This window comes from Patiria miniata, unplaced genomic scaffold, assembly GCF_015706575.1.
Source record: "Patiria miniata isolate m_02_andy unplaced genomic scaffold, ASM1570657v1 HiC_scaffold_14, whole genome shotgun sequence".
NCBI lineage: Eukaryota > Metazoa > Echinodermata > Asteroidea > Valvatida > Asterinidae > Patiria > Patiria miniata.
In genome coordinates, this window is record NW_024037052.1 from 4,037,860 (window position 1) to 4,061,826 (window position 23,967).

Below are 23,967 nucleotides of genomic sequence, written 5' to 3' on the forward strand. Positions count from 1 at the left end.
TTTGCTTTGATAATGTGTCCATGCACATAATGATTTACTTTCCCTTTCGTGCGAGGTTTTTCGATTGGATCGTGAGGGCGAATTCTTGCGCTTTCAACCGTTCGCGAGCATGCACAACCGAATGCTGCTGTGGCACGGCTCCAGACTATCCAACTTCTGTGGCATCCTGTCTCAGGGCCTCCGCATTGCACCACCAGAAGCCCCAAAGGTTTGTTTATATACCGTATTATTCAAACGTTTCTTTAGGGGTTTATGCAACTGCAACTTAGCCTCTGGCTTCAGGTTCCGGCTCCCACCTCATGTTTTTGATTCCCTCGCTTGACAAACTTCAAATTATGTCATTATCCATTGATTCAGCGTTAGAACGTTACGGTCTGTTTTGAATCTGGCACTTCAGTTTCTCAAAAAACCCACTCGTTCCTATCAATCCTTACCCTCCCTTGAAGTGTTGCAGAACATATATACATGCGACATTGGTTTTCTTATGATTATTATATTTACGTATATGCAATTTAAATAAGTATGCCACTAATTGCTTTCCAACGGTGGTTTATTGGTTTTCAAGCAATGACAACAGTGTCTGCAACAAAAGATACAAAGTAATACCAACAGGTAACGTTAATATGTAAATGGCGAAGTTACAGTTCTCTATGCCCTCCCACGTCTTTGGAGGTGAGTGACAAAGACTGATACGGAAGTCATTTCTTGACAAAGTCCCCATTGCTCAACCATGTTGGTGGTTTGATCTGTCGAGTTGAGCGACGCGTGGTAGGGGCGGTTGAGTGAGGTGAGGAGGCTGCAGGTTGAGGCTCCATGGTGGGGATGGGCTGCCCCTTGAGGCCTGGGGCATTGTGCGACATGAGGGCCCGTAGAGGTCGGGGAATGGGGCCAGTGGCTGTTGGGCTCTGGGATGGCTGTGGGTGGGTGGGTGGTAGTTGGAGATGGTGTCGGGGTGGCTGGTGGTGTCGTTGCTGCACCAGGTGAGTTCTCCTTGGTGTTTGGAGGATTGGTGTGGAACGGCTGAAGTTTGGTAGAGGGCGGCGATGCAGGTTGGCCATCTGGGCTGGTGGAATCAAGGCTGTCATCTGGCCAGGCGCCATGGCCAATGTCGCACGGGGTATGACAGGTACGTACTTATGCAGGAATTTCCTGTTGCGCTGTGTGACACGTCCAGAGCCGTCCACTCACACAAAGTACAACATACTGGTCGAACTGGCGCACCTCGACCACAATGCCAGTCTTGTCCCACTCAGTGGGGTTTGGGGCGGTTTGGTTTTGGATGTGGACACAGTCCCGAATGATCAGTGGGGGAAGACGACATGCGGTGGTGCACGTCCCAACAGCGTAAGAGTGTTGCCATCTGTCTGGACTTGAACTTTGGGCCACCATCTGATGTTAACTCATCGCTGATGCCGTACGTGACGAAGATGAGGCGCAAGGCCGCAATGAGTCCGGCAGAGCCGTTGGCAGCTTTCTCCACGATTAGCCAGTTACTGTATCGGTCTACAGCCACGAAGTAGTTCTGGCCTCGGTTGTGGAAGTAGTCAGCCGCAACGCATTGGAATGGGTAGGCCGGTTAAATGGGAGAGGTAGGTGGTGCACCTGGCTGTGAAGGTGCCATGCGGTTGCAGGATGAACAACTCGCTCGCATCTCTGTGATAGCTGGTGTCATGCCTGGCCAGAAAAAACAATGAGGACTCTGCCCATGAGCACATCTGTGAGACGCCCTGTTGGGCTGAGTGCAATTAAGGCCTGAAGCACCCGGTTGCGAAGGGATGGTGGGATGACTATGCGATCATTGTAGAGGACTACCCCATCGAAAGTGGTTAGCTAGCCATCACGAAAGTGGTGATGCTGGCGGAGTGAAGGGGGAGATCGCCTCTGAGCTCAGGGAAGCCATCCACGATGACCTAGAGCAATCTATAAATTGAGGGGTCGCTGGCGGTGGCGAGGAGTACATCATCCCATGTAATTGACGTGATCACTTCCGTGGGCTGCAAGGATGCCGGGGTGTTGATCTGAGTGGTGTTCTGGCTGTGGGTACGGAGCGCGGCAAGGAAGTCATGTGGCAGCCCAGACTGGGTGATCTGGCCGTTGAGGGACCGGTCGCCGAACACCATTAGGAGGGGCTTGTGATCCACGGCAACAATGAGGTCAGAGCAGCCGAGGACAAAGTGGCTTGCCTTGTCCAGTTCATCAACAACTGCCAGTGCCTCCCCCTCCACTGGGGCATAGCGGGACTCTGCCCCTGAAGTGAAGCAACTCCCGATGAGTGTGATCTTCCAGCCAGTCTTGCAGCAAAAGGGCTTGGAGGAGGGGCAGCTGCAGTGCTTCTGGAGTAGCCAGAACCCAATGCCCTTTTTTGCTCCAGTCAGTGGCGAGGCAGGTCAGCTTTGTCTTGTCAAAAATCTCCACCCCTTGTAGATCTCACCAATGATCAGGGATTTTGACTCCTCGAAAAGGCGGTTCAGTTGGTCCGTCCATGAGAAACGGGTTACGGGGTTGAGGAGTTCGCGATAGGGCAGCATCCGTTTTGCCGCGGCAAAGGCGTAGGAGACCTGGTTAACTAGGCCGAACCAGCTTCGAACATCAGTGATGTTGCATGGCGTGGGAAAGTTCTGGATGGCATCGAGGTAGCGAGGGCAGGGGCGTACAAAGGTCGGGGTAATCTCGAAGCCAGCAAACTCGACGGAAGTCTTGGCGAACGAGAACTTGGAGGGGTTTAGGGTGTTACCATTGCGGCCACAGATGTCGAGCCATTCGATAGCCTTGAGGAATGATTCCTCAATAGTGTCAGGCCACATCAGTGTATTATCCACCCTTGTGGTCTTGTGTGGGATGTCGGCAACGATCTCATCAAAGCGGCGGCTGTACCGTCCCCTGAGGCAATGTACCCTTGCGGGGCGACGCGTTATCGATAGCGACCCCATTGAGTGGTGGATGTTGTGAGATGGCGGTCCTCTTCATCTAGAGCGATGCTGTGATAGTCGTTCCTGCGTCAAAAATGGTCTCGCGCGTGTGGGGCGGGACCACGCGTGCTTGGTTGAAGGGTGACTGGGTGTTGTGAGCCTCGCGAAAGGCAAGACGATTGAGTGGCTGGAGGTCGACTGTCCTTCTGGGCTTGCCTGACTCCTTTGCGCAAATCATCATCTTGTGGCACAAAGTAACGGGTGTGCCAATGGGTGACGCAAGCCTGCGTCGATAAAAAATAGTCTGTCAGAGGAGTCAGTGAGGTAAACTAACTGAAGAGTCTCACGTGCATCTCCTTAGGTGGAGGTCCCAGAGACCCGTAGGACAAATGCGCCTGCGATGCTGATGCCGTGGTTTTTGGCAGCAGTCATTTTCATGGTGACTGGGATTAAGTGGTGCCTCTCCAGACCCAACTTGGCTGAAGTTTTGTCCCAGCGACGCATGACTGGCATCCAGTGTCGGCCATATCGGAAACTGGAGGGGTGGAGCTGAGGCGGGACGTGGCGAAGCCAAGAGCACAGGTGTCAGATGGGATGGCCCGAATAGAGACATCAACGAATGGCTGAGGGTCGGATGCCCGCTTCTCCCACGCATCACAGAACTCACTGTAGATGTGTAGCTCGAGTGCAAATGCATGGACACCGGTTGCCAAGGTGTCATCAACGGAGCACAGGGACTCGAGATTGCAGTTGCCTGTCCTGTATAGTGGTGGTGGTGCGGTGGATGGGATGGGGGCTTCTGCTTGCGCTTGGACTGGCGACACATGGTTTCGTGGTGTATTCAATTTCCTCTGCGTTAAACTTTAGGGAATAGACGATTTAGAGTGAAAATCAGTCTAAATTTTGATTAGATACTCTGGGGAAAAAATCAATCCTGTGGAAATCCGGGTGAAAACTTGATTTATTCAATTGTGTGGATTTCATTCTAAGACATCTTGTCGGCCTAGTTTCGGTCGGTGGCAGTAAATTTCACCAGAAAAGTTTTACTCGGTCTCTCAGTCCTCTGCCTTGTAGGCTCCCACAGAATATGGGGTCTAAAACAGTGTGCCAATTGGTTGGAATTCATGAAACTTGTAAAATATGGTCATTTATGCATGACGGAAAACCTGATATGGGGTAAGTTCGTTTTGACTGTAAAATTAAGCTTATTAACTTAGTTTTGACCCGATAACACGTGCCAAGTATGAACACTTTTTACTAAAAAAAACTTTTTACTAATCCTTACTCTTCTGATATTTGACCATCAGACTGGCTACATGTTTGGAAAGGGCGTGTACTTTGCCGATATGGTGTCGAAGAGCGCCAACTATTGTACCACTGGCGTCAACTCGACTGGCCTGATGCTGCTATGTGAGGTCGCTGTTGGAAACATGCACGAGCTGAAAGAGTCATCTTACATCACACAGCTGCCGGCTGACAAGCACAGTACCAAGGGTAATCCTGTCCGATTTCTTGATTGAGGGTGCCTCAAATTAAAAAGGGATAATAACCAACCAAACTTGGGTTCAGAGTGACGACGAGGAACGTATGGGTCTTGGGGTCTTGTGCAAGACACTTTCCCGCAATAACCGAGTATGGGTACCTGTGAGGGCAAAGGCCAGAATGCGCTAATCTCAAAAAGCTGCAGAGAAACTGGTCTCATGGCCTGATGAACAGGGGTAATAACTGTGAAGCTCCTCTGAGACTTTTTGCATAAAGCACAATGTCATTTAATGCAGGCCTTATCAAAACGTTGATGATGATCATGCATGATTCACATATTTCTGGAGGGGGTAGTTAATTGCAAAAGTGTTTAAGGATAGTGGCAACTGGTCCTTTTAGTTTCCCCTAAAAGCTCAAAATAACATATTTTCCCGATTCTCTCTTCTTCCATGTTGGAATGCCTCTGCATTTTAACAGGTTTTCAATGTGGGATCACTGGACAACATTTTTATATAATGTATTATTCCCAAAGTGATTAATTTAGCGGTTGATATGCCAAATATGAGGCTCTAAATGCCAACTATAAACATTACTGGGGGAGTATCGTCATACCTCTACAACTACATTTGCTAGGCCCCTGTTTGGGGTAAATATGTGCGTGGAATCCAGATGAGGCTTATTTTCACATTTTCTTCCCCCCCCCCCCCAACAAAAATCTTTTACATCAGGTCAAGGCAAGACTTGTCCAGACCCCTCTGGTCAGTTGGTCATTGAAAATGGAATCATTGTGCCAACGGGACAGCCAGTAGCATCCGATGTGTCGGACATCAGTCTGCAATACAATGAGTATCCTTTGTACGAACGAATTAGATCATGTGATGTTTTTGTGGGTGTTCGTCTACTCCTGTACCGACCACACATGCTTATTTCTCATGCTGAAACTCGTAAATATTCTTTTATTCGCGAAAAGTTATGAGAAGACCCTTTTTTCAAAACGTTGCCATGTCGACTGAGTTTAGACCGTGATTTTCTAGAATGCTGTACTTTATTTTGCAACTTGATGCCATAACGCTACAATGCCCATATGTTTTGTCTTAAAGTGAAAAACGTTGTGTGGATCAGTACAAAAATACAGAACATTTTAACTGCATTGTGCGGACACCTTTATGAGGTCCACACAGCGACTGCACTGCTAACACAAGTCTGAGATAAACTGGAAGTTGCTTTTTTATTTCCGCAAATCCACCTTTGCTGCATACTCTCGATGCCTAATTAAAAACCCACTTGATTGTGTTGTTCCCAATACAATACATTTGTGTTTCCGTTGACTGTGCAAGAGAAGATACGACTGTCGCGTAAATCGTGATACTGAAGCAGATTAGTAAATAAACGAATTTAATATGAGTTTTTCGGCCAATTTCCTAACATGTTCATTCACTTCTGAAATTCGGTCATTCAATTTCGTCTGAATTTGAAAATCGCTTTGAACACGCGTTTCATTTTCGCTACCACAGCATTCGATTTCCTTTCAGTTCAATCAGTTATTCATTTTATTTATTGTTTTATTTATTATCGGGCATACAAGATATAATTATAGGTTTTCCCGGCCAATTTCCTGAAATGTTAATTTCCTGAAATCGGTCATTCATCACGTCTTTAATCCCATTTCAATTCAACGAAAGTTCAATCGTTTTCATTGTCCGTGCATTCGGTTTTCAGAAACAGACGGCCAATTACGTTACCTGTGCATTCATTTACGCAAGCATACCTTTTCTAAATTGAATTCAGGTAGGCCTACAGCTAATTTGACTGACGGTTAATGAATAGGAAAACCTTTATTGTATCTGATGCCGATGGCATTTGATTAAAAGTGAAATAGAATGGTGAATGATTGAAATCGCCCTCTAAAAGCGAAAAAGAAGTCTTGTAAACGAATCTGAATGGACATAAACGAAAGATGCTGCTCAATCACTAAATTGATTGAACTGAAATGGAATCGAATGCTCTGGTAGCGAAGATGAAAGGCGTGTTCAGAGCGATTCTCAAGTTCAGACGAAAACGAATGACCGATTTTCAGAAGTGAATGAACATTTTAGGAAATTGGCCGGGAAAACCTGTAATATAATGAATTGTTTATATTCAAAATTACGAAAGGGACCAAATGCGACTTTAAAAATGGTCGCAAATTATGTCTCATGTCAAAGAAGAAGCACAACCTCTGTTGTCAAACATTCAGAAACAATCTTCATGGTAAAATTTTAGATTCGCTGACGTTGGAATCACATGTCCAATTGAAAGACCCGTCTAGGCATTTCACAGTGTCCTGTGTTGTCTTTCTTTTTCCTGAGCGTTTGTCCTCCAACCAGATACATCGTGTACGACGTGGCACAGATCCGCATGAAGTATCTTATCAAAATGCATTTCTGCGCCTAATATGTTGAATGAGGGGGCGGATCCTGGATTTTTTTGCAGGGGAGGGGGTTTCATCAGCCAAAACAATGCTGAAATGTACACAGGTTTTTTTTCCCCTCCCGACACTTCGCCTCCGTAAAATCAATATGGGGGTGGGGGGGGGGGGGGGGGGGTTCGTACCATACTTTCAATGGAGGCGCTGTTTAAATCCGACGATCATCAACACTTTTGTTGCCCCCCCCCCCCCCCCCCCCCCACACTCAGGATCCGCGCCGGGAATGGCGCCCTCCTCATTGCTTCCAGATACTCTTGGTATTCTGTTTATGTTATACTCACTGGCCCTTTGTTCTGCATTGGTTTCAGCTGAGTCGCATGCATTAGGTATGTACGTTTTTTTTTATAATAAACACTACATTTTTTTTGTAGGCCCGTATCGCAAAGTGAGAGGACTACCTATGTTTGGTTTTAAGGATAGCATTTTATTTGTCAATTCAAAAGACGCATTTGTTTTCCACGGTATGGACCTTCCTGTTAATAATTGTTGGAAATGTTTTTTTGGTTACGTTTCAGGATCTCATCGTTCTGGTTTAAGAATTGATCGAAGTCACACAGCCTCTTGCAAATTGATTTTGCAAAGTCTTGTTTTGAATAATTCAAAAACCCAGTGTTGTGAATTATATCGACTTATCCTGGAAATGAGCTGCCCGCAGAAAATGGCACCAATAATGAGATTTTCGCTTCTTTCGTTCATGATCAAAGAAAGGTATTTAATTGTCAAAAAACAACATATTACGTTTACATAAGTGAGGAAAACGAAATACTGAATAAGAGCTTAAGATTAGTGTATTCGTTGCCCGATTTTCTTTAGAAGCTGTCAGAAATTTTAGATCTGCCAATTTTGTCCAGTTTTATTTCTTGTTAATGCTAATTTGGTGTAACGTCATGAAAAGCATATACATTTCTGAAATTTTGATTTCGAATATCTTTGAATAATATTCTTTGAATAATTACATGTATACATGTGATTCAGTAGCTAAAATTCAACATTTAACGGTAAGCTAGTTGCGTTGTAAATATTATTTTGCCGAACGTTTTTTTGGTGATTTTGCCCTATCCAATACCCTTTATCCAAGTAGAAACAGAAAACCGCGAGTAAAAACTAAAAAGTGCTTTTGTGTGAATCTTTATTGTTTTAATTGAGTGGTCGGGCACAACCCGACCACTGTTTAGAATTTTTCTGATAAATGGGTTTTTTTTCAGACAAGAATTCTCCGCAGGTTTTCTCCTAAACGGTTTATGATATCAACTTGAAACTTTCAATTTGTATCGACCCTCGTCCCGAGTGGTGCATATTACCTGACGTTTTGATGACGTCATCGGATGTTAAATTACAAACGATTTTAGCAGAAAAATGACCAACTTTTTTCACCTATAACTCTTCAACAAAACGATCAATTATGTTCACACCTTGTAATCAGATAGACCATGAATTGATTAACATTTTTTTTGTAAACTCGCTTGACCTTTACTTCCGGGTCAATCAGAAGGTCAAAGTTAGGTGAATTCAAAATGCAGACATAAGCCCGAAATCTAAACAAAGCTAAATTTCTTCCGAACTGTTTACCGGATGATCATAAAACCTAGCGTGAACTTGTACCATGAGACGAAGATGTTATAAATTTTGTTACGTAATCATGACGTCATCAGGTATCAAATTACAAGCGATTTAAGGGCACATTTTGACAAAATAGTTTGAGCTATATCTCTTGAACCAAATTATTGGTATCGAGTTCGTGTTTTCGTGAGGCTGTAGACGGTACCTTGAGCAACATTTCTTATTCCCGGGCACAAAACCGCTTGACCTTTACTTCCGGTGTTACCGGAAGTGCAATATAAATTGAATCTGATTCGAAAAAGGAAGCATTTTACTACTGATAAGTACATTATGGAAGTGTTAAGTGAGGAATGCCAAACACAAAAAAAACATAATTTTGACGTCATCCCCGAAAGGGCGCCCTCGAGCGGCACATCAAAAAAGGGTTTAACCAGGGTTCGACCTTAACTTTTTTGTTTATTAGCCAGCCGGTCTACTGAAACAGACTCTTAACTAGCCTGCATGTTTTTTCTTTTATATTGTCTCATTTTTTATAAACAACAATGTGGCAATGTAAAACGTGTACATGTATAGGGCCTGGTGGCCAGGCCCGGATTACCCAATAGGCACAGTATATAGGCACTGTGCCTAGGGCCTATGAAAAATTTGGGGGTCTTCGAAAAATTTGGCGGCCTACGAAAACTTGGGTGAGGGCCTATGAAAATACCGCAGTGTGCAACTGACGCTGTACATCATGATTGTATGCATTGGCCCTACGTATAAAATGTACGTGTGAAGTCTGTCGTTCTGAAGCACGGTGCCAACCAAGGGCGTCGATTGGTGGGGAACGGGGGGACTGATGTCGTTCTCCAACGTTTTTCGTCCCTGAATAAAAATACGTAGCCTACATTTGATTCTATAGCTCAGAACAGCTGATTTAATGACTCCAACCTCGAAAAAGATGTTTAAATGATGATTTTGTGCTAAAACTTTGGCAGTCGTCAGAAATTGCCTCGGATCGCACCACAGGGCGCCTAGAATCCAATCCGAGTGGCAGGCTCGTTGGCTCCGTGCGCCGTCACCAGGGGCGTAATTCCCGGGATGGGGTGGGGTGGGGGTATATATACCCCCCACTCTTTGTGACTGCGGGGATGGGCTATTGAATCATCCACCACTTTTTTGTGATGAGAAAAAAAATGAGGATTTTGAGGTATTTTCCGAACGTCCCTGCAAAATGTATTCAATAGCACTGTAAAGTGGAGAAACAGAGTACAAACGCTTTTAAAAATGTAAGCGCGAGTATCGTCCCAGTATAATGTGGTGTCCAGCCTCCCCCCCCCCCCCTTTTCGAATGTCCACGGCCGGGCAATTTGGGCGTTTCATGTGCCACCAAGAGTTTGCCATGGAGAGTTCATTTTTCCTATTGCATTGTGGTAGATGGTCGACAAATTCGCAGCGCTGGACATTTGAAATTGTTAGTTTTTTTTCCGGTCAGTAGTTTCGTAAGCGTATGATTCGAGTATAAATTTGCCTTTTTCTTTTCTTTGTATCAATATGGTGTTTTTAGTAAGGCGGCAGATCGCTATACCCGAATTTTTAACCACTTAGCTAAAGTTGTTTAATGACACTTATTCAAATGGGCCTTGTTTTGTCGACCGTAATTTGAAAAACTGACTCTCCATGGCAAACTCTTTGTGGAGCACTGCATTGTGAATCGCCCGAATTTTATGATTTTGGTCAACCCCCCCCCCCCACCACCACTCGCCGGCACAGATTTACGCCACTGGCCGTCATTGCACTCGCGTGGTCACGATTCTAATCATGCCACCGGCTGACGTTAATGTGACATTGTATTATAATGACATCATTCCCTAGACTTAACCTAAGTACAAGAAAAGATTAAGTTTCCCAAGCTAGCTAAGGGAGCTGAATTAGAATCAGACAAATAAACTTCCCGCGTAAAGATGTGTAAACGGGTCAGTAGTTTGATATAAATATAATGAGGTAGGGGAACCTTGCTAGAATTTCTCTCAATCATAGCGACATGTTAGTGCCGGCCGAAAGACGCGCGACGCGAAACAATAATTGACGCGACAGAATAAGGACGAGCTTGGTAAAGTTAATTGCTCGTAGTGACTCTGAATAGTCAACTGCTCGGTACGATAAGAAAAGAGTTACGTAACAGCATTCATGTGTATTACACGATGCTGATGCAACTTTCGTGCAGCTATGAAACACAAAGTAACTCTCCCACTGCGGAAATAAGGATTAAGTTTTAAACGCAAAGAGAAAAGCACCTACTGAAACAGCCTAGTCGTTAAGCTGTCTGACAGCGGACCCAGGGTAAGGGGTTCGAAACCGCTTGGTGTCATTTTTTGGTTTTCGATGCCCGCGGTTCTGTCATTTAAGAGTATTAATTTCCCGTCGTCATTTACCAACAGCAGTTAGCTCGGTCGGTCGGTAAGCTGACTCACAAGTTGGGACTGTCTGCGAAGTCCAGGTTGGCATCTGCGTATAGGTACGGGGTTCTTTTGCTGACTCGGCAGCAAGGCTTAGGGTGCCACCTCGTTTCCTCCCTTTATGGTGCCTGACTTTCGAGTTACATGGATGGACAGGGAAGGAGGTGTGGTGGGCCGGGTACCGAGTCCCGGAAGAGTTCTATATGGAAGTCGGTAAGGGGCTCATTGAGTTAGGGTCATAAGTCCGACTCCTGAAGACTTGGCCATCGCCACATAACTTTTTGTTTTATTTTCTTTCTTTTCTATCGGAAGACAACTGTAAGAATGGTTAATTTGTTATATTGAGAGCTTGTACTGTAATCGTTCGAAATTACTTTGTTTAATTGCTCGAGAATACAAAATTCAATCCCAGCTATAATGTTTTTATTTCATTGTCGCAAAACTGCATGTACATGCTCGGTACCTTTGCGCATACTTTGTTCAGGCCTGTTCCCTGATCCCAGACTGCAGGGGGGTCTTTAAATCCTAAAGTGGATTTTTTTTTTATATTTTTATATTTTTTAAATGCACAGCTGTAGCTGTCAACCCCCGTATATGAAACGACTTCGCGCGGCAGCTTGTGCCGACATGACAGAATGTACAATATATTGACATGGGTTTCAGAACCGGATTTTAGCGTCGCGGAGTTTTGAGCAACGGTGTTTAATATTTACATTCTCCACTTTGTTCTTATTCCCTCTTCCTTCTCTATTCTTCGGAACATTGGTGCCTAGGGCTTACGAAACACTTAATCCGGGCCTGCAGTGGTGGCGCTTCAAGGCCCTTCGAAAAAAATAATTAATGTGTAAAAGTCAGAGTTTTTTAAAATTAGTTTGGTGTATTGATTTCTTTAAAAAAATCACCCTCGGAATTTTATGGAAACTGAAAAATCGCATGATGAGAAAGAGAAGTATCTTGCAAAAAATGGACCTGTCACTTTCGAAAACTCCCGTGTGGACTCGTGGAATTCGATCACTCGTTTAAGCATAAGCATTCATGCAATGATTTTGTGGCAGACACATTTTTTTGAACAAACTTGAAAGATTTATTTTTATTTACAAACAAATCTAAAATGACCGTTGATAAGAACTGCATTAAAACGTGATCCAAACGAAATCTAGAATACTTCAGATGTAGGTAGGTATTAACATCTTCGCGTCGTTATCATTTTCGTTTTCACGCAAGTACGCGATGTGAAAACAGACGTGATCGAACAAGGAGACCTAGGTACGAAAATAGGTCGTAGGTAAAATTCGCTTTTACCCATTTCCAACTGATTTCTCATCTATTCTGAGGCAATTTTGTCAGTGTTTTTAATAAACAAATCTTATTACTTAACCCATTAAAACAGTTGATACAATTATACACAAATTGATAGGTGTGATTTCTGAATTTCATGATTAATTTCGTCCTGTCCTTTCATCTTTGCCGTATCCCAATAATTTTGGACTCGCCAGCCGGGCTACTTAAGGAATAGTTTGACTAGCCCGCCGCTGTTTTGACAAGCATGCATTTGGCTAGCGGGCTACCGCTAATTTCGAACCCTGGTTTAACCTTTAAAAATTGTTAAAACCCTCAAATCAAAATTCTACCATATTGCCCCTATATGTTCCGTGAGCAACCACAAATGAATTTGCAAGGTTTCATAGTCATGACGTCATCCGACAGGAAGTTACTGTAGGGAGAATTTAACAATGATCATTTTGTTAAAATTTGTCTCGAAGGAAAAAAATTGCCAAGTCTGTAAGACTCATTAAATTTCAAGAAGCGCAGTGATGAATGAGTAAGGTAACTTTGATTGCGATATTGAGTATTATCTTCAAGCAGTCTTGAATCCTAGACCCTGATTAGTCCATCTATAGCAACAACTGTGTGATTTGATATAATATTGCACAGCTATATTGCACCCAAGATATCGAATGTGCATGTACATGTATGTTTTGTGTTCTTTTTATTTGCTGCTGAACGGTCCGATACACTATGCATGCACCTACATCCCTCACCACGTACAATGTACGCATTCGACGTCATGTTTGCTTGAAGATAAATTCATTATGGCTCCTGGAACACGGAATATTGTAGTGCGTCGGGTGGCATATGGGTCACAGCAGCATTGCATTGTTTCATATTCTTATATTCCAAGCGCGCTTGTGGGATAACTAATTATCAGTGGCCCGGGGGGGGGGGGGGGGTTCGAGGGGCTTGAACCCAACCCCCTCCAAGGTTTTCAATTTGTTTGTTTGATTTTTTTCAATCTTCTACAGAAATTTGACAACAAAAAGCTATGAGCCCCCCCCCCCCCCCCCCAGCCAAATCCTGGGTGCGCCACTGCTGATAATTTATATTATGAGTCTGGTTAGACCTCATCCCACAAGTAAGGCGCGACCTTTAAACTGTTTGAAGCCGGTCGTGTTGACCGCCGTCCGGCTGTAACAAAGGGTCTTGCTAGAACAAATGTGCTTGGAGAGAATAATTCCCAAAACAACTTGGGGATCCAGTTAAGAGAGGTGCAGGTATCATCCAATTATAATGGGATTAGTCTTGTAATACCAATAAAAATACAAGGAGTCCCCACTCATGCAATTGTCGATACCGCTGCTCAAGTGTCTATAATAAGTGAGGGATTGGCGAAACAATTAAGCCCACCACTGAAGACGACAGAAAAGGTCTTACTCAGAGGTGCTGAAAAGTCCAGTAATATGATCGCCGCCAGAGTCCCAAGACTACCACTAGAAATAGGAGGCATTGATTACCAATTGTTTAATTTTCTAATAATATAAAGATTTCTTCTGCAGGCTACATAATGTACGGTTGCGTGTATATGACACAATTGAGCAAAGATCTCTAAATGCGGGAATAGTGTTACATACATTAACATTTATGTGTTGAATAATGTATCACCGTATGGCGACGTAAAAACCAAGGTCTCATTCAAAAAATTGTTTCAGTAAGGAAACTTAAAAAAATAAACGTGTTTAAGAAAACTTGCAAACATCCGTCATGATCAAGTACAAATATAGTTGGATAGTGCAGGCTGTTGTCAACGTACAGATGAGTCAAATTCCAGCTTTGGATCTGCTCTTGATGTAGGCAAATGTACAACACGATTTGTTTGTGCAACACGAATTGTTTGGGACAAACTATGATGAAGTTTCAAGAAGACATCAAGTGCAGTAGGCCTAGAACTTTGCGGACCTCCGGGAGAAACTATCTTGTACAAGTACGTATTCTGTTGATCATCTTGGTATATATGGCTGTATTAATTGAGGAAGTCTGGGGGAAAAGAATGTTTCATTTTGTAAATGAAGAATTCTACAAAAAACGTTTCAAATCAATGAGATTTGAACTTGTGTGGAACAGATAGCTTGTCCACAAACCCAAACTTGTTTTTGGAAATCACTTACAAATAAGCCATCAGAATCTTACCGTCATTCTCGTTGTGCATTACAGTTGCATATTTTTGCATAAAAAATTCAAAACCACTCTCAAATCAGCTGATTTTTTTCTCAATTAATAAGTCAATTTACTGTATAACCCTGTGTGTTTCCGAAATTAAAAAGAAAAAATAGCTTGGGAGTTGTGGCACTTTGAACTTTGATGAGGAATCAGGTAATCATGAATAGGCCACTAAGACCAGTTTGAATTTATTACACGTATACGTAATTGACCTTTCCGCACGTTGCGGAAAAGCCTTTCTTTTTGTTCTCGGTTTTGCTTCTTTCTCCTTCCCCCTACTTTCTGTCAGTTTTGGCAATAATCTTTGTCTTTCATCATTCAAAGTCAGCACATGCATAGTATCTATAGCAAACATGTGCCCCGAAGAATGACGTCATGGTGACGTCATCATGGGTCACGTGACGTCACGTTAAAGATTGCTAGATTTAAGCTTTGAAAATCAATACAAAACCAACCTTGAGAGACTCGAACTTGATTTTTGTGGGAATCGATAGAATAATCCAGGGTCTTCATTTTATCTCGCGAGTGTAAAATTACGTGAACCTTCCTTCCAATCCGGTCCAAACCGGAAGTGCCTTATAATTGTATAAGTGGAAAAAGATGTGGACTTGTTTCAACGATGTTAGTCTCTGGCTAGGTTGTACTTCACACACAAAAATGACCGGTGACGTCAGAAAATGTTAGAGCGCCCTCTAGCGGCATGTTAAAAATGTCAACAATTGAATTTTCAGTTGATGTGTGTGGCGAAGATTGCAAAGGTCTGATTTTCACTGGGAACCGGACTTGTCTTGTTTTGTCTGAAATTTACCCATGTTCACAACATCTTTATGTGACTAGAGATTGTTTGTAATGTAGTTTGAGCCTTAATTAAGGCAATACTACAACATCGGTGTGTGATTTTAAGCGTTTATATTGCATTTCGAGTAATTCTGGGGAATTTGGCAGATTTTTGATAAAGCTGACAGATTTTATAAGTACTTTTAACAGAATTTGGCCACGACCTTACGGTCACTCTGGTTGTGTGTGTACAATTGCGCAGGTCATAATTGTGTGAAAGTGATGCAGTGTTTCTCCGCGTTTTCCTGTGCCCCGTACATAGGCCACTATGGAAGTTTCGAACGTAATGTAAGTACATGTTGTGTTGGTGAAAGTGATCTGACTGCTAGTGTTTTTACAAAGGCTAATGAAGCTGAATTCTAATTTTGCAGTTTTCAAAGCACGCGAAGTGCCGAGTTTGCCGGTATGTCAAATACATACATGATATGCCTGCGTTTCGCGTAAATGTCGCATACAATTGGATCGTGTAACGGGTTCAAGGCTGATGAAGTTGAATTCTAACTGCAGCTATCAATGCAGGGCAATTGGCCCAGTTGACCGCCAATTCGCATGCGTACAATTGGGTTGGGTCACTGTTGAATTTAGTACTCTGACAGCTAATCTTATTTCAAGGCTAATAACAACAAATGTCTAAGCTATTCCACAAAGTGTTTTGTTTCACGAAATAATAACTGCAATGTTATTAAAACTTCACACAATCATTCAAATAAGTACGTGCTCAGATGATTAGTCTCATTTCAAGGCTAAACCATTTGCATGGCATTCAATGCGGTTTATCGACGAAATTCGTTAAGGTAACAGCGCACGTCACATATTGATACTTCAATATTTAATTCAAAATTTAGCAAATTTCGACATAAAATGCCATCTCAAAAGCCTAGGCTAAAGTCATTTAAAAATCATAATGCGGAAAAGCCCTATGTTCTGTGTCAAACAGACATAGACCTCTAGCTAGTTACTATAATACAAACTATATATGTTCTAGTTCACCACGGGTATCTAAAAACATGGTTTAAAAGTTAGTCAACTCACAATCTGTTTTCCTTTCTCCGTGATTCAAATAGCATTTTGCATAATACTGCAGTCAGCCGGTGTAAATGTACATGTACACGAGGTCAGGTACACAATCTACACACATGTATCTCCATTAAGTCTCCATCATAATGTTAGTTGAGTGTTTACATGAACAACAATTAAGTCCTGTAAGTCAACAAGCATGCACTTTCATGCAAATATTCATCATGATATTGGCAACACAACTTTAAACTACACAAATAAGTATAATTTCTGTTCTCTTGCAAGCCCATTTCCTTAATGCTGCATTGCATGGTGTAATGTCTTGTCGAAATGGCGATATTGTAGAATTATAGAACTACATGAAGTGTTCTATAGAATTCTATAGAACTTTTTGTTCAGGAATTTTGCGATAGTGTCCGCTTTTAAGGGCGCCCCAAAGAAAGATGGTGTCCAGCACTCCCCCCCCCCCCCCCCACATACACACACACACTTTTTGTTGTGCTTTTACGGAGGCCGAATTGCAGGTGAAAATAAACCTGTAAATAATCATGTCAATAATCAAGAAATCATGTCCGCAAACACCCTTCGCGTGCTGGTTCCGGTCATTCGAAACCCCGTTCTCGTATTCATTCAACACGCCCAAATGAGTCCGTATAAATATTTAATACTTCATAATCATAGTCCTAATTTCGTAAAGTGACCGGGATTAACGCATGTCTACAGGAAGTGTATATCATGCCTCTTCCATAGGCGCATGTGTGCTGACCTTACCAGTTGCCATTTTGCCATTAATCCTTTCATTGGTATAAAACGGGAAAAAAAATTTCGTATCTACTGAGGGCCTTTTTGTTAGGAACCTTTGTAGGGGGAAATTCTTCACGCCTGATTGTGTATTATATTGCACCATACGTGTTTTCCGTCTGCTACAATGAATATTTTCCTTTGTGCACTTTACTCTTTTTGAATCGAATTGAATTGAACTGCGGAATCAAGTTGTTTTATTAATGGTCCCTCATTCATGCCACATGCCGACTTGCGGATTCATATATGCACACCAAAAAACAATATAAACGAGGCCTTGTACCCCTCCATGAATATGTACATGTATATATGTATTTAACCCCAGAGGAGACGCGTGTGGTATATGGCAGTGAAAATAATTATGTTCAAATTGGATGGTTATCGCAATGACCAACTGTCACTTATTAATGACTGCTTACCTTTCCTACTAAATGACTGTAGACCGGAAATCGATGGCCTTCATCAGAGTTGCTGTGCGGTAAAGCCCGTTTGTCGATTATTACAAACACGTTTGTTGGCTCTAGTACAGATTTAGACTACTTGAAGAAAGCTGGAGGAGACAAGGTAAATGTGCGCAACTTTTGGGTGTAATAGTAGCCATTTTGGATCGTTATGTCCTCATAATTATTCAGTCATTTAATAATAAATAATAATAATAAAAGAACATTTGTAAAGCGCCGGTATCCGCCAAAAATAGGCGCTCATGGCGCTCGAGGAGAAAGTCAAGTTAGGATTGTGTATTGTGAGAGTAAGCTTGTTTGTACAGGTGAGATTTTATGTTTGTCTTAAATGTTGTGATGGATGGAGATGATTTGATAGCCAGAGGGAGTTGGTTCCACACTCGGGTTGACGCTGTAGCAAAGGATCTGTCACCCCACAGAGTGGAGGTCCTGGGCTCGTGAAGCATCATGAGCTCACTGGAGCGGAGTCCGGTGCGTGCTGTTGAGTACGGGTGGATGAGGTCGATGAGATACTCCGGCGCATTGCTGTGGAGGATTTTGAACACGAATAGGCCAAGTTTGTATTTAATTCTGTATGATACTGGAAGCCAGTGGAGATCTGCTAGTACCGGAGTGATGTGAGAATGTTTACTAGTGAGAGAGATTAGTCTGGCACTGATGTTTTGTAGTCGCTGCAAACGGTTTAGTTGATTTAGGTTAATGCCATACAATAGTGAATTGCCCATGTCAATGTTGGATGTGATGAAAGCGTGAACAAGTATTTCAGTTGTGTGTTTGTCAAGATATTTTCGTATGTGTCCGATGTTACGGATCGACATGCAGACTGATCTAGAGATTGATGTAAGGTGAGGTTCCATGGATAGAGATGAATCAAAGATAATACCAAGATTTCTGACTTGATTTGATGGCATGATGGTTGAATCACCAACCCTTATGGATGGAACGTGAACTTTGCACGATTGCTGCTTTGAACCTATGATGATAAATTCGGTCTTTTCATCGTTGAATTTAAGCCAGTTTTGAGTCATCCAAGAACGTACGTCATCAATGCATGTTTCCATCTGCTGGATTGCTGAATCAACCTTGTGTTGTTGAGGGTCTACTGACATGTATAATTGGGTATCATCTGCATAACAATGATAGGATATACCATGCTTTCGAATGATTTCACCAAGTGGCATTGTATACAGAGAGAACAAGACGGGCCCTAGGACTGATCCTTGAGGTAGCCCAAAATCAAGAGAGACAGTAGATGAACTTGAATCATTGACCCGGACAAATTGAGATCGGTCATTAAGGTATGATTTAAACCAGTCTAATGCAACTCCATCTATCCCAATACGAGTGTTGAGGCGGCTGAATAATGTGGGATGGTCAACTGTATCAAAAGCTGCTGATAGGTCGAGCAACACGAGCAATGATATCTTTATTTATATGCTTTAGAAAATGTTATTGAAGTAAGGAAGGGTAAGTAGAGTCACCAACATAAAATTTAAAAAAAAATGTAAAAATAATATATACCCAAATATGGGGGAAATGTATATATATTACGCGGCAGGTATTAACGATTTATGCAAATTAGGTATATTTAGGGTCACACTTAACGATGATATCCACCCACATCGTGTTTGTTATGGTTCAAATAATTGATCTAGCATGGATGCCAGCCATTACAATTACAAAATATGCCGTGAAATTATTTTCTAGAGATTTTTTTCACATATGGCCTGTCTACCAAGACACGAAATGGCAACCCCAACGATATCTATACAGGGTGAGTCAAAAAAAAAATAAATTAACACCAAAAATAAATTAACCGAAAAGCCAAATTCATAAGCTACTTTCGTATGAAAAATTACTAAAATTGATCAATCCGTTCAAACAATATCACCATTTAAGCACAATGACCCTAAAACCCGTCTCGTCCAAACGTTCGATTTCAAGAATCGTCGTCACAATTGTCCTCAAACATCACCAAGCGATAAAACCTCAGTTTAAAAAGTAAAAAATATTCAAAAAAAGTTAAAAATATTCAAAAAAGTCCTTTTGAATTGAAGGCCCATCTTTTTAAAAAGTTGATTTTATTAATCATATTGTTTGCCTAATCAGGGACGTTAATAAAGATATTGTGTACTACAGCTGTTGACAGTTGTTGAAACAAGTAATCGGTGTCATTTTCTTTGTTGTTCCAAACAGTCAAAACACACAATAAATTGCATTTTTTTTGGATGAGACAGGTTTTAGGGTCATTGCAATTAAATGGTGATTTTCTTTGAACGGATTAAGCAATTTCAGTAATTTATGAAATTAGCTTTCCAGTCATTATTTTTTTTGTTGGTGATACATATTTTTTTCATATGAAATATATTTTGGGGTGTTTGGGTTCCGCTTTTTTTTACTCACCCTGTATAATTGTTCGTATGTTGGCTAAGTCTACCTCGTGATTAGGCAACACGTTCACATTTATGGGCCTAAAATTTGCTAGGACTACCTCCATGATGCGACGAAATAGCATTCTGAATAAAGCTTCTAAATTATCTGGGAAACACGAAAACTGATTGCTTACCCAAATATGTGCCACTCAGGTCCGACAGCCCCCATTCTCTCAACAAATCTCCCGCCACCGTGACTCATTTCGTGAGCTAAAAATGCTGATATATGGCCGGCCTGCACTGCACTGCAAAGTTAGCAAAAAGTGCCCTCTCTCGTGTAAAAATGTAATGCATTAAGCGAAAACTGTTATGAACTATTTCGGAAGAAAACGGATACATGGGCCAATAAGGATTGCGCTCCACGTGCTTTTTTCGGGTTTCATCCCGAAAACAGATTCCTTTCAAATTTTTTTAAATTTTTTTATTCTGGCTATACAAAACTTATTCACTTTTTGAATAAGACAAATCTGATCGCAATGTGGTTCTAAATGTACCCAAATAAAACAAGTGCGAGTGAACAATAAGCTCTGGCCGTCTTGAATGAAAGCCCGGACCGGCGCGCCGTCCCACGCGACAATCACGCGCTGAAAATTGACCACAAAAAGCCCCTTATAGTCCAGCGGATATGTGAAAAAACTGTGCACTTTTGCTTAAAAGCATGAAACTTGGCACAGATGTTCATATTCATGCCAGAAAATGTTTAAGATGTAGAGCCGCCGCAAATTTACCCTTTTAGGGGCGTGGCATCCATTTTAAAAAAAGAGGGCAGGACTTGTCGTGCCTGCAGAGTGTTCCCACTTGTCACAAAAGCAGGAAACTTCACAAAGACATAATTATATAGATTGTAAGTGTTTTCCAGATTCGAAGCCACCACAAAAGTACCTTTTGGGGGCGTGGCAGCCATTTAAAATAAAGGGGGGGGTAATTATTATGCCCACCTAGGACAAAATTGTGCCCATATTTCATGAAAAAATTGAACGTCCCACAGACGTTTATATTCATGAGAAAAAAAATCCAGATGTGGAGCCATTTAGAACAAATTCAAGATGTGGAGCCATTCTACTATGGCTGCCACGCCCCTAAAAGGGTGTGTTTGCGATGGCTCCACGTCTGAATTTTTTTCTCGTGAATATTAATGTCTGTGGAAAGTTCCATTTCTCTATGAATGTGGGAACAATATTTCCATGGTGGGCATAATGAAAACCACGCCCCTTTTTTTCTAATATGTTTGCCACGCCCCTAAAAGGGTGTGTTCGAGATGGCTCCACATCTGGAATATTTTTTCTCATGAACATAAACGTCTCTTGGACGTTTTATTCCTTCATGAAATATGGGCACAGTTTTTCCCAAGGTTGGCATCATTATAATCCCCCCCCCCTTATTTTTAAATGTCTTCCACCCCCCAAGGTACTTTTGTGGTGGCTCCGAATCTGAAAAACACTTATAATCTATACAATTATGTCTTTGTGAAGTTTCCTGCTTTTGTGACAAGTGGGAACAGCAGTTTTCACTGCGGGCACGACAAGTCCTGCCCCTTTTTTTAAATGGATGCCACGCCCCTAAAAAGGTAAATTTGCAATGGAACAACATCTAAAACGTTTTCTGGCATGAATATGAACATCTGTGCCAAGTATCACGCTTTTATGCACGAGTGCACAATTCATCGATATTTTGTCACATATCCGATGGACTATTAAGTTTCAAATAAATTATAGCATGCTATTTTGCGTTGTATATAGCGCCCAATACCACATTACTGCACATATCTTGCCTCCATTTACAAAAGTTTCATAAACAACTTACCGAATTGTTACCTACAATATTGTTTTTAGTATTTAATGTATTTTGTTTGCTTTTATTTTTAAAAATGTGGTAGTTATATTTTATGGAAATCTTAGATGGCTCGTTTTTGTTCAATTTTCCGGGGGACAGACATATGTATAAAATAGACGCGCATGCGCATCGATCGAGACAAAGCCGGTGTTCCGAAAACTTTCATCAAAAGTGCATTTACTGACGACGGCATGGCATTTGGCCAAGTTTTGGTCAAATATTTATGGTCAATTTTCGGGGACAGACTGACAGACAAACCTACCGACCGACCGACAGACCTAGCTACCGACCACCAAGTGACATGTATAGAACCTCCTGCCAGAGCTTATAAAAATACATCTAGAAGTAGACATTTTTAATGGTAGATGAAAGCATATTTTGTCCTTTTTTTCACCAGTGTGATATTTTTAAATGCTAGTAACTGGGAATAACTTCCCACGGATATTCGTAGCTGCAGTGTCGCTTGGCAGACAGTCTTTGGTAAAAGAGAGAAAGAGAACACAATACATATCGAAGTCAATACTGTATATTTAATTTAACGCATAATTAGTGTTTGGTATTGTTTGCTTGCCATATTTAACAGGTCGCTGAAAATCCGCATAATTTATGTGGAGAAAATGTTGAACAATCCCATTTGTTAACGTCCGGATCGGCGGCGAATTTTGCCCTGACTATATGTAATTCTAGCAGTGAATATACGATTACAGCCACCGAATTTGGAGCGAATCCGGCAACAGAAAACTGGCAATGCATACTTATGTGTGGCAATTTACTGTTTTATACCGTTTCTGACGTACTCTACATTCTGGCGACGCCGATTGAAAAACATTTCGTTAGTCCCTTAATTGTATGATTTAGTTAGGAGCCTCCGCCCCATTTTTCTTTGAGCTGTGATTTGCATGTCTACGTTTTAATGTTTTATATGTGAATTGTTGTTGTACTTGTTGTGTTGTAGTTTTTATTTATTACATCGATTTAAGTTACTCGTAGTGGTTTTTACATATTTTATTGGTAAAGGTTTTTTAACCTTGTATTATGTTATTTTATCCTGTCTTTTAATGTGTAACAGTTTTTGCATTGTAAAAATTGACTTAATTTATAGCCTTTGGCTACAAGTTCAATATCAAATAAACTAACAATAATATTATAACTAGAAAGCACTCGGAGAGCGCAACCTCCGCCAAAAAAGGCTAAACAATTCCCGGCCATATTGTTAGTGCATGCAACACGTAGAACTTTTATAATGCATATGTAGCGACTGCCTCTTTAACTTTAACTGAGCGTGAGCTAATGCAGAGGTCAACGGGTCAAGCATATTGTGGCATTGTAGTTCAACATATTATGTGCCACGATATTGGTCTGGTTCCCAGACCAAAAGATTCTGACTATTCCTGATGAATCTTAGGTCCAGTAGCCTCCGGTAATACATTGTATTACAATTTACGTCACGTGACTAAAACGGGAGAAATTCCTCCTTTTCCCGAAAATTTCCGAAGTTTGCCGAATTCGTTTCGTCGACACTCGGATAGCGCCCGAGTATTTCCGAGTATAATATAGGTTGAATTAACTGCTAATTGCTTATTAATTTTTTTAAAAATGAGTTGATAATTACTATTCATTGCTTTCATTTAGAAAACTTGAAATTCAGCGACGATTTTGTGCATCAAATATACTCGAATCGTATGGGCGAACAATTTTGAATTTGACGACCGTTACCGAGATTTTCCAAAACTGGGTCTTCATTCGGCTCCGCCTGCTAACAGTGCTATTTGGGTGCCTAATTTTAAAGATTCCAGATCAACATTAGTCAATGTTATCTTACAGAAACATCAAACTGTATTATCATAACTGTATGATATTACGAGGCAAGTGATTTATTTTAAAAAAGAAAGAAAAGATCAGAACATTAATAAAAGCTAAAAGCGAAATCGGAAACAAAGCCGAGCTTTGAAAAATGGCCATCAATGTCGTCATGTTTATTTTTAGCCACGGAGGCTGTCTGACCTAAGATTCATCAGGAATAGTCGGAATCGTTTGTTCTGGGAACCAGACCACCATGATATGGCCTAGAAATGGACGGGTCCATTAGTTTTTGTGGGGGTGGGGGAGGGGTACCCGAACTTCATGGCCTATGGCATATTTGCACATACAAATTTGTAATTGTTAAAAAAATCCTGCATCCGGAACACGTCCAAAATCTAATGGGTCCGTACTTGTACCAAGGACCACCCCTAC

At 41.7% G+C, this 23,967-nt stretch overlaps 1 protein-coding gene across 1 annotated transcript in view; it reads left to right on the top strand.

Annotated features, from left to right (window-relative positions):
• The window catches only part of LOC119721919 (poly [ADP-ribose] polymerase 1-like), a 31,805-nt gene extending 24,891 nt beyond the window's left edge, over positions 1-6,914 (top strand). The window contains exons 20-23 of the mRNA XM_038191871.1: positions 56-208; positions 4,217-4,403; positions 5,120-5,237; positions 6,758-6,914. Coding sequence (XP_038047799.1) covers positions 56-208; positions 4,217-4,403; positions 5,120-5,237; positions 6,758-6,824 — 525 coding nt within the window. The 3' untranslated portion in view covers positions 6,825-6,914. The remainder of the gene's footprint in view (positions 1-55; positions 209-4,216; positions 4,404-5,119; positions 5,238-6,757) is intronic.
• The last annotated feature ends 17,053 nt before the right edge of the window (positions 6,915-23,967 follow it).